The sequence below is a fragment of the Vigna radiata genome, chromosome 10 (assembly GCF_000741045.1).
Source record: "Vigna radiata var. radiata cultivar VC1973A chromosome 10, Vradiata_ver6, whole genome shotgun sequence".
NCBI lineage: Eukaryota > Viridiplantae > Streptophyta > Magnoliopsida > Fabales > Fabaceae > Vigna > Vigna radiata.
The window spans coordinates 2,869,072-2,880,814 of NC_028360.1; the positions used below are offsets into that span (position 1 = coordinate 2,869,072).

The 11,743-nt window shown below is 30.3% G+C and overlaps 1 protein-coding gene across 10 annotated transcripts; it reads right to left on the minus strand.

The window, feature by feature from the left end:
* Positions 1-2,556: 2,556 nt before the first annotated feature.
* Positions 2,557-9,146, minus strand: LOC106775988 (RNA-binding protein 1). Of its 10 annotated transcripts, none has more exons than XR_002669786.1 (9): positions 8,853-9,146; positions 6,657-6,778; positions 5,920-6,154; positions 5,643-5,710; positions 5,490-5,571; positions 4,988-5,312; positions 4,650-4,789; positions 4,138-4,259; positions 3,732-4,017 (listed from the first exon to the last, which is right to left on the minus strand). XR_002669786.1 is itself a non-coding variant. In XM_022786541.1 (7 exons), exons 1-6 carry the CDS (start codon positions 8,935-8,937, stop codon positions 4,153-4,155), a joined length of 699 nt encoding a protein of 232 aa, XP_022642262.1. In that variant the 5' UTR covers positions 8,938-9,146; the 3' UTR covers positions 2,683-2,813; positions 4,138-4,152. The 10 variants fall into 10 exon arrangements, 6 of the variants coding, with proteins under 6 accessions (XP_014518751.1, XP_022642260.1, XP_022642263.1 ...); XR_002669785.1 differs by having other exon boundaries at positions 4,650-4,809; XR_002669784.1 differs by lacking the exons at positions 4,650-4,789; positions 4,988-5,312 and adding an exon at positions 2,683-2,813 and having other exon boundaries at positions 3,874-4,017.
* Positions 9,147-11,743: the final 2,597 nt, after the last annotated feature.

An 11,743-nucleotide genomic window follows, 5' to 3' on the forward strand; every position in this document is an offset into this window, starting at 1 on the left:
TATATATATATATATATATATATATATATATATATATATATATATATATAGCTTATGTGAACTAGGGTTATGAAAGTAGTGTGATGTGTGCATGTTGATAGTGTGGATGATTGATTTTTGATTTTTGGAAGTGACCCACTCACATGGTGACAAGCAACTAGGTTCCATTGACCAAGCTGGTTTCAATTTTTTCTCTTTTCTCATTTGAATATGGTTTTTGCAGAACATTCATGATTGACAATTTCTTCTAAATTAGGTCTTCTATACTATTCTTCTAAGTTGTCATTAACACACTTGTGGTTACTAAATCCATCTATTATAATATCTTTTTAATTGGTAAATAAAAAATATACAAACATTATTTTTTCCACATCTTCTTTCTTATAAAATTGAAGATCACTCATAAAGGAAAGAAAATTATGATATTATTTTTAAAGGTTTTAATTTTTATATTTGAATGTAAAATTAAAATTTGTTGATGTTTCGAAAAAAATTCTTTTTTAAATTTAGAAAATAAATAAATAAATTTATTTTAACTTAATGATATTATTTTTTTGGATCTATTAAATTGTTTCGAGTTAATATTTGAGTTGAAAGGATTAAGAAGTTAAAAAATAGTTTGATGCAACAATATTTTTAGATTTATTAAACATGGTTCTATACTAATATTTAAATTAAAAAGTAAAAAATACATTTGACAAGTAAAAAAAGTTAACATGATTAAAAGAATTAAATATATTATTTTAAAACCAAAATATATCATAGTTTAATACACGAATAAGTTTCAATTTCACATTTAAAGTTTAAAACCTAAAATCATATTTAATTCTATTTTTAATATAAGCAATAATGCATTGTGAAGTGCAAAATTAGAAATGAGATGTCAATCTCATTACCATAAATTATACCAATTATTGTGCTATTTAATGATAAATTTTAAAGTAAGCAGAAGAAGGAAACTAAGTTCAGATGAGTTTTATATGAATAAAAACACAGATATAAGAACAAAGATTATAACACATCCTTGTCAAACTCTGTGTACATTGTTAGCTAATTTTCATCACATTATGGATAGATATTGTGAGCTAGCTCCAACTATCATTTGAAAATGGAAAAACTTTTTTTAATAACACTTTTTTAACAATTTTTGGACAACGCATACGTGACAGTTTTTTAATATAGCATACGTAACAGTTTGTGATTGGTCCGTTTTAGATATTTTTTAAACGTAAATTAAAATAGACCAATAAAGTGATAACATATGTTCTATTATAAAAAATATTATAAAAAAATGTTGTCAAAATATCATCATCATCTCACAATATCATTTTCGTATCTGTCAGAGCTACCTTTCCTGTGCTCATTATTTCACAATAAAGACAGTTTTTTTTAAGAAAGCTCATCTTGTTCTACTGTTAAGAATAGAGATGTTAAATTGGGAGTGAGATCTGGGTTAGGGCGAATTAAATATAAGTTAATTTAACTTAATTTATTTTTGGATGAATTAAATTTTATAATTTAGATTAATTTATATGATAGATAATAAGTAGATTGGTTTATTTACAATTTTATTTTATTTTTAATTTATTTTATATATTTATTGTATACCATCAAAGTGAATTCATCCAACTTACTATTATATAGCATTACAATTAAAATATTTTCATCCAATTCACTATATATAGCCTTACAATTAAAATATGTATATTTTTTTATCATTGTTATAAAGATAGTACCTAAAAACTAAATCTATATAACTTAACAAAAAAATAAAAGTATTCTTAGTATTTAAAAAATTAAATTATCAACATAAAAAATTAGAAATAATAAATAATTATATAAAAATAGTAAAAAAACTAATAAAAAATTATTATTCATGAGTTACAAATCAATTTACTTTTAATCTAACATAAGCTCATTTAATTACATAAGTGAACTGGATTTAATTAAACACACGTTAAAAAAATTAATTTTTTTTTTCAAATTCAACTCAAATTCATGATAAACATCAAAATCGATGATAAGTCAGAGCAATTCTTTTTTCAATAAAACTCAAATTCATAATAAACAATTAAATCGATGATAAAACGGATTAGTTTGCAAATCGTAACTCATTTTAATATCTCTATTTAAAAAACATGTAAAATTTTACTGTAAACATCTTACTTATATAATATATGAATAATTTTTTAATTGATTCGGTGGATATCTAGTAACGATTATTTATAAATTTTACATAGGATCGGTTTATTTTATTTTCTTTCGTGGTTATCTTATACGCAAAATGTGTATGACCCATGTTGTTAGTTCGTACGTGTATTGTATAAAAATGAAATAAATTTTTTGATAAATGATTGGAGTTCAACAAAAGTGATAATCAAATGTGCACTTTTATGTATTCTGCAACAATTCTTACTACCAAATTATGAAGTATTAAATGAAAAAAAAAATACATTTCAGTTTTGAAAATTTAAAAACCACTCAATATTTCCTTTACATAATGAATAGAAGATTTTGTATGAAAAATTAGAATTATTCGTATGAAATGCCAACAACTGTATAAGTTTATGTTTAGATTTCAAACAGAGACAGCCGTCTTTGTGCAACCAAACCATAACTGACATTTGAGATTGCTGGAGGTCTAAGAATAACTCATACAGAAGGGAATTCAAATGGAAGAAGCCTCAAAGCAACATCATCACCTGTCCTAACTACCATTACTTCCATAGATAATCTATAACAAATCATTATCATATCGTACAAACAATAAAAACCAAATCTTGCTCTTTTTTCTTCTGTTCCAAGTACATATCCTGCATATTTCATAACCGACCAACAGAATATTATTATGAGAAATTAAAAGATATAAAAAAAGAGAAAAGTTAGAGATATAATAAAAGATATGAAGGTATAGAAGACATTGGTCATAACAGTCCAAGTTAACGTGGCCAGGAATGAATGATTTAGTGCTTACTATCAAATGCTATTTTTCTGGTCTCAACTGGCAAATGAGCAAACCATGAGGGAATTGCCTAATGCTACAAATATACTACAAATTCATTTTATCTCTTGAAATAATAGTCGGTTGAGCTTTTTTGTCGTTAACCCATTTATGACTTTATTTTAAGATTATGGTTTTAAAGTTTAAAATATGTAAAATTAAACCATCACCCTTTTTTTATTTTCACCAATCTTTTAAAAAACCATTACGACAGCGATGGGATGCTGGAAAGTTAATCGGTAATGTCTTGGAATTGTGGCCGTCAAGGTAAGGTAAAATCGCAACTGCTCACGATACTATAGCAGTATCCAACAAAAACCAAACGCATAAGTTTAGTTTCTGTTTTATTTGTTTCCTTAAGCAGCGCTAACAAACGTCACAAAGGACACTATCTTCTAGGACCTTTTTCTTTTCAGACAGACATGCTGTTTCAAGTACTCACAATAAAATAAAATATATGTAATAACCATCAAGATTATAATTACAGATCGGGACTAACCTAACAACTCGAAACACAAATCTATGCACTGAAAATGGAATACCTTTCGTATTAAAGTTGTAAACTAGAAAAATCATATTACCCTGAAAAATATATACCAAAGGCGAAAAAGCAGGTATTTGGGCCATAACAAGAATGAGAAAAATGAAGTGTGTCTAATTATACTAATCTAATAAAGTTAAAAACTAATAGTACTTGATATCTAAAAGGCTCACAAGAAAGTAGAACCCGTGCATGGAAACATCCTTCTTATTAGTAGATAAATATATTCGAAAGAGCAATGAAAAGCCATCCAAGTCATAAGTTATTTCGCATAAGACAATTTGAAGCAATTTATCGTAAATAAATTAAACAATTTTTCTCAAACACGCACAATCTGAATCTCTAGCGAGCACTCCCCACACGAATACGACAATGATCGACTTGTTGCTAATGAAAGCAACTGTAAATCTCGACTGCAATGTTGCCCATTTGCCTCTCAAAATCATAATCATAACCTCCCCATCGTGAGTGAATCCTACATGGAATTTCCGTTTCACGATTCAGCATGATTAACTGTTTATATTTAAGTTTTTATCCAGCACCCAACGACCATTGACAAACAGTGTGGGCGTATTGAAATAATAGAATTAATCACCTGTAATTGCATAATTCAACGTTTGCCACGATGTACGCCACCTGACCTCGCACCAGGATAGCGGCGAGCAAATTCAAACCTTAAATTGACCGAGTTGCGGTCAAGCTCGTCAAATTTGTAACCTGCAAAATCAACGTTCACTGTTTTACGCTGAAAAACTAGCCGTGTTCTGTGCAGCGGATTATGGTGTGAACAGGAAGATGATATAAGACGCGTCTTGTATCTTAACTCGGCTTATGACAGACATAATAAACCTGAAATACATCTAAATACGTTCAAACCCAATGTCCAACATAGGTGAATATGCTTTCCTCTCACTCGTTACCGAAGGGGTCAAACTTGGTACTTGAAAGGAAGGGTGAGTAAACTTTCAATAAGTCTCCATCATTAGACTATCTTCACCGTTGGCCATTCAATGAAACTTAGAATATTGGTCGAATATATCCTACCTAGTTTAAGTATCTACGTGGCAGAACAAATAATAAATTGTGACATGCAACACACGATCTTACGGTGCTGGTAGATGGAAGAGCAAATGAATGTGGAAGTCTACTACACCAAGAGAGCGTATTTTGTCAAACAAGGCCCTTAGCTATCGATATTCCATGCAACCAATGTTCTTTTAAGCAGTCCACCCAACCCACATGAGTTCCTAAAAAGCAGGAGGCATGCCTCCGTAACATGGAAATGTCAGATTGCATGGCATTCACAATCTAGCCCCCACGATCTTTCAACCAGATATAATGATATATGGGTGCTAGCTTTATCAATGACCACGACAATGATGGAAAACAAGGAGTCCATAACATTCATTATCGTGACATTACTTTTACATGAATCAGTCTTTTACCTTTCCAAGCTTGAGTAAAGCTTTCATCTGAGCCAAACCATCTCCATCCCCGCATAAAAGTGTGGTAGATGAGAAATGCATTGCATAGGGTTAAATACGATGCTGCTTTTTAGTGACGTCGAAAGACCATCGAGTAGTGCTCTAGGATTCCACACTCACATCCAGTGTTTATTAATGTCCTTCCTTACAATAAGATCCTTTAATCCAATACCACTGAGTATGTTTCAGGCAGCACTCACATTCTAAATCCATCACTACCTAATCAGATTACTTGATTTATATTTTACCCAAAACCCAGCCTGTATTATGCAGAGCAGCCCACGGCCTTGAGGCATGGAGATGAGGAATTCAAATCATAAAGAAGTTCGATGAAATTGCCAAAAAATGGTTCTATAGCATTTTCTCTATATTCAAACTTAAGTGGATAAAGAAATGGAACACAGGTTTTTCCAAGGCACACATGAGGATGACATTATACGAGTAGGAGAAATAGAGGCCTTACCCTGCAATGCTTCCATGGCAGTTGCTGCATGACCCGGACTCAAAAAATCGATAAAACAAAGTACCATTGGATCACCCCTTGGCTGCACAAAATAGAAGTAAAACGTCCATCAACGTATACAACTTTATTTTTTAACTTTTTAATTAAGCTTACTTGTCTTGACTCCTTGCTAACAAGCCTAACTTCTTTGTAGCCAACAAAAGGACGAAAAATATCTGTACCTCGCAAGTTAAGGAGGAAAAATCTACAATGAAAAAGATTTGACTCCTCTAATGGGATATGTGTGAAGCAAGAAAGTGAGATCCTATTCTGTTTACAAAAACACTTTATTTCAAATCAACAGTAGATCCCTCACTCTTAACATCTCACTTGCAGAAGAATTAAATCCAAATGAAAGCATTGATCTAAGGGGAACCAAATGAAAGGATACGAGCTACTTCCCGCCTTGTGCAGTTAGAAGGCAAACCCTCAACAAACAGTGTACTGGTAGCATCAGGTGGAAGAGAATGGTCAACCCTTCCACTACTAAATCCCAGGATTTTGTCTTTTACATTTGTTCCCCTGTCTACTCCCCCAATATTTGCAACATGTGAATCGTCAATAGTACGATTGGGAACTCGCTCTCCAACGGTTCTAGTGGACTGTCCCGAACCATATGATGAAATCTGATGAAAAATGTACATTTTTTTATCCTTAAACATATAGGCATATATTTCACACATCAGATGTACTTTGTGGTAATACGACATCGAACAAGATGTGCAAGACAGTAAAATAAATTATTCCATTTCGATCACATACTCACTTTAACTGGATAGGATATTAGGATAGGGTAGAGTTCACGATTTTGTGTTCACTACACAATAGGACACGACATTTAATGTATTATTACTCCTAACAATGTATCTAAGAAAATAAAAACTACCAATTTCCCCCCTATTCCTTTCAAATCTCCCATTGGAAATTTGGAGCTGAAACAGAAATTATTTGGGTTTTTTTACCATTAGTTTAAGCATAAAAAATCCACTCACCCAGCTCTCTATCATATCCATAAACAAACACATTTAAATACATTTTAGTTGCCTACAAATTCAATATATCAATTAGGGGAATAAAAGAACAAGATAAAGATAAATGGCCATTTAAGAACCGAAAAATAGCTAATACCGCACTACGGAGGTAATTCTCATAAGATGCATCAAGGGACTCAGCATCTCTAATTACTCGTAGCCCTCCTCTATCATCATCATGGGGAAAGTAATTGGGCAAGTCATGAACGCCAGAGACATCTTCAAAATTAAAAAATACTTTAAACTAATGAGAATACAAAGACAGGAACAATGAATCATTCACATGATGATTGTGAAATACACAAGATTAAAATCAAGGGTAGGATAATGATACTTTGACACCCAAAATGTATTAAATTTTTTACACCGCCACGTGTCATCTTTTGGGTGGTCCACCTGTAAAATGAAGAAAAAAAACTAAATGACGTTGACATTGAATTGAGAGAGGGGTTTGAAGAGCACTTTTCAGTTTTGTATTTCATAATCGTATTCAGAATTTGGGATTGAAAACCCTAGAGAGAGAAGCACCCCACGCCAGCGAGAAGAGTTCAACGAAGTTTCCACCGTCACTTGCCAAAACTACACCATTCAACATTAACTGGAGGACATTCTGATCAATTTGACAGCAAACAATGACGACTCAGGATCAGTAGTACACCGATCAATGAATGATTCCCTACTCTTGTCGGTGCAAGGACCAAAATAAATTATAATTTTGAAATTGTTGTCACCCAAATATTGGAAGGTTATGTGGGCATCATTAAGCCTTTCAGGGTATATGTTTTTCATTTAAGACCATCCATTAGTTATTCTAGGATCTAAAGTATTCATATTATAAGTTACCACATGTGTGTAACCATTGTTGTCCACCAACGACTACGTACATCCTAAATCATTTTCAAAAGCAGTAACAAAATGCCTATTGACATCCTAATTTATTTGGTTATGTTGATAGACATTTCGTTGCTGCTTTTGAAAATGAATTATGATGTACGTGGTCGTTGGTAGACAACAATGGTCACACACAGCTGGTAAATTATAACAAGAATACTTTAGATCCTAGAATAACGAATGAATGGTCTTCAATGAAAAACATATACCCTGAAAGGCTTAATGATACCCACATAATCTTCCCATATTTGGATGACAACAATTTCAAAATTATAATTTATTTTGGTCCTTGCATCGACAAGAGTAGGAAATCATTCATTAATTGGTGTACTACTAATCCTGAGTCGTCATTGTTTGTTGTCAAATTAACCGGAATGTCCTTCAGTTAATGTTGAAGCTTCAGTTTTGGCAAGTGATGGTGGAAACTCTGTCAAACTCTTCTCGCTGGCATGGGGTGCTTCTCTCTCTAGAGTTTTCAATTCCAAATTCTGAATACAATTTTGAAATGCAAAACTGAAAATCGCCCTTCAGACCCCTCTCTCAATTCAATATCCACATCATTTAGTTTTTGTTTTTCCTCATTTTACATGTGGATTACCCAGAAAATGACACATGTCAAAAATTTGTCACATTCAAAGTGTTAAAGTATCATTACCCTAAAATCAAATGACAGGGGAAAATATTTCTATCAAGATACAAGCTTAAGATTAAGACAACATGAATTTGAAATAGAATAGCTTCATTATTTAAATTATATATCAGAAAAAACATAGATTCATCAGAAAATTAGACAGACCCACCTAAAAGAATAATATCAGGGGCACAAAATTCAGACTTGGGGAAGCATATTGTGTCAAGTCTAGTAAATAAAATGAAAACTTCTTTCCAAAAACTCTGGAAAAATTAGTAGGGGAGTATCATCACTTTTCTTGTCCTGAATCTATATTTAGTTTTAAACCCACAGTGAAAAATAGTTAGGCACTTGGACAAAACAGGAACAAAGAATTCTTCATCATTAATCAAGGAGATGTATCTAAAAGACTTAAGAAATTCGGTTCAGCATAAACATCCCCCAACAAGATGACGATGCTGAATATAATCATGACAGGTGACCTAATACAGAGTATCCAAACTTAAAGGGACAAACATAAACCCTCTCTATTTGGAACGAGGGAAAGAGTCTAACGGTGAGAAAAAGGAAACAGGACAAACCAAACCAAACCAAGAAAAATAAAAGCTATGCAACAGGAAAGAACAGAAATTGGAAGGGGGAAGATCAGTAAAAGGGAAAATTCAAAATTTCGACTTTAGATTTGACGAAATACGTAACGATGGCCTTTTGCGTTGAGGTGAAAACCTAGAAAGAGAAAAAAATAAATATAACCCTAAATGTAAGGCATACCATAGTCGGAACGGGAACGCTTGCCGGCGATAGAGGAAGGGGCATGCCGCGATTCGGCGGCGTATCTCCAATAACCGTCGGACATGAGGATGGGAATTGATTGATTGATGAACCAAATTGAAATTGAAAAGTGAAAGAGGATGAGAATATGGGTTGAAGGTTCTTGATTAATTCTCAGAAAAGCCACACGACACAGATTCAAACTTCAAAGTTCTGCTCAACCAATAATGATTTTCATTTTTTTTTTCATCTACACCTTATAACCAGCTACTTCGATACACTTTTCTTCTTTGGCATATTTTATCACATCATATTTATATTTTTCTTTCTAACAGCTGTTTTACTATGTCATATTATTCAAATTTTTTATTGGATAAATAAGAAATTATTTATTTAGTCTTTCAATATATAAAAAAATCAATTTAATTATTTATATTTATTTTTAAAATTATCCTTTTAGATTAATTTTTTTCAAAATAATTTTTGTGTACAGTAAACTTTATTTATCAAAGTACTAGATGATGTTGGAATTTTTTTATATCTGATTAAAAAAGAGTTTAATCATTTCTATTTTTAGTACTTGATTGAAATATCCATTTAGTAAAGTTTATCTCATTAAGCTTATATAAGCTATCTTAAAATTAAAACTTTTTCAGAAATGTCTTGCAAAAAATATTACATGGAAAACATTTCGATGTGAAAATTCTAACAGTGTTTATTTAGATTTACTTTCGAGTTATGTAATGTTTAAGTAAAAATGTTAGAAAGTAATTATTTTTATGTTGGAAGTATTATCAATTTTGTTATATGAATAATTCCTGTGTCAAATCAATCTTTCTATTCTATTCTAATAAAAAAATGCCAATAGCACTGTAGAATCGATAATTTGTCTTAACGTAAAAAAAAATAAAATTCTAACATTTAAAAATTCTTTTAAGAGATTAAAATAAATTATTTAAACAATAATTATACTTCACTAAGGGCATCACAATATGGTTGGTTTGTCTAGACTTTTTAAGATTTATAATATCTCATTAATTTTAGTATTTGATAAAAAAAATCGCGTCAATACTACTATGATTATGGTCAATGATTAATTTTAATTTGTATAAATATTTCTTCTTCAAAATGAAAAGTAAAATAAAAAATGTCACTTGCATAGACCAATATTATGTACGGCTGAGTGAAACATATATCTAATTTATTACACGTAATTATCAAGTTTCGTCAAAGTGTCCATCTTTTTCTTTTTTTTTTAACATCATGTTTCACTTAAAAAGAAAACACTTTGATAAGACTAATGTTATATATATATATATATATATATATATATATATATATATATATATATATATATATATATATATTTTGTTTTGATGATATATATTGGTGATTATTTTTTGGCAATAAAGATTATAAATATGTTTCTTAATTTTGAATTTGTGTAAAATAATATTAATTTATTTGACTTGAGAGTTTAATTTTAGCAATTACAGAGAATTTTGGAACGAAGGTATTCAAACTGCAATTTTGGTGTTACCATAATACACTATGAAAAAAAAAAAAGATATTTTATAACGTACAAATAAGTCTGCATATTTTATAACGTAACAGAAATTTGTGTTACAATATATTGAATATACTATAACGTAGTTTCCGAAATACGTTGTAATAGAACGAAAGATATTATAACGTATATGCTTTTTTACGTCATAATATGTGTTATATTATAACGTAAATGCTGAATTCAAAATCAACTTATTATAACATAAGTTATTTAGTACGTTATAATATATATTTTTTTAGAAAAAAAATAATTATTACAATTGATATCCATTAAAATTATAATCATATTCCTCTCATCCCATTAATTTATAATCAACATAAGTTCAAATAACAAATTTAATATAACTAATAATAAAATTCATTTCAAACATTAAATTGTTTAATAATATTTATACATCATTTATACATAAAACTATATATTAAATTCAAATTACATTAATGTATATATACTATTGAACTATAACCAAGTTTCTACTAACACTTAAGAAACCTGATTCCTTCTATTATATGCCTGCATCTTCCATGAAAAATGAATCATTAAAAACTGCATGAAAACGAGGAAAATTCAAATTAAGCCAAGTTGAATCAGAAACTACAATTATGATTACAATGTAAATGCAAGTTATGAATGATATGTAAATTTAGCTCTTAAACAGATTATGATATCCAATTATGTACATCATAAAATGAATCAGACACAACTACCTACACCAGAAAATGCACAAGAATTAATATCTACAAATTGAGTATCAATACATACAGAAAAACTAGAAATTAAAATGGATGCAAGCAGACCTAATATCAATACTATCAAGGTTAACCCTACTACACGATTTAAACCACATACAATTCACATATTCAACATACACAACCAAACAAAATTGAATTTACCCTTATCACTTATCAATATATTCAACTTCAAATGTAAAATAGCGAGAAGCTTTTGGTTTTCACTCATGTATAAGTTCTCAATAAGTAAAATAGGCAAGAAGCAATATGAAGAATTAAACATGGAACATGGAAACTGCATCTTTGACTAAATAAGTTGTAAAATGTAACACCTCAACTTATAGAAGTGCTTATTGTTATATATACCTTCCAATCTGCAGAAGCCAAAGCCGAAGCAAGTGTAGTAGATGATGTAGCAGAAGTCTTGACATCAAGAGGAGATGCCTATTTTCACAATCAGATGGACCCATCAGATTATAGGGCACATTTGGTGGTATTGGAAGTGAATGGCTGAGAGTTACCTATTTTCAAAATTTCAAATTTATCAGTATGTCAAATATTTTGTATGAAGAAGAATACAACTATAGTATGATGAT

Excerpts from the sequence above, each read along its gene's own strand:
- LOC106775988 (XM_022786539.1), bottom strand. The coding sequence starts at position 8,937 with ATGTCCGACGGTTATTGGAGATACGCCGCCGAATCGCGGCATGCCCCT. Across the intron at positions 6,779-8,852 it reads GCGTTCCCGTTCCGACTATG|ATGTCTCTGGCGTTCATGAC; the intron begins GTATGCCTTACA and ends TTAATTTTGAAG. Across the intron at positions 5,572-5,642 it reads TTAGCAAGGAGTCAAGACAA|CCAAGGGGTGATCCAATGGT; the intron begins GTAAGCTTAATT and ends TATTTTGTGCAG.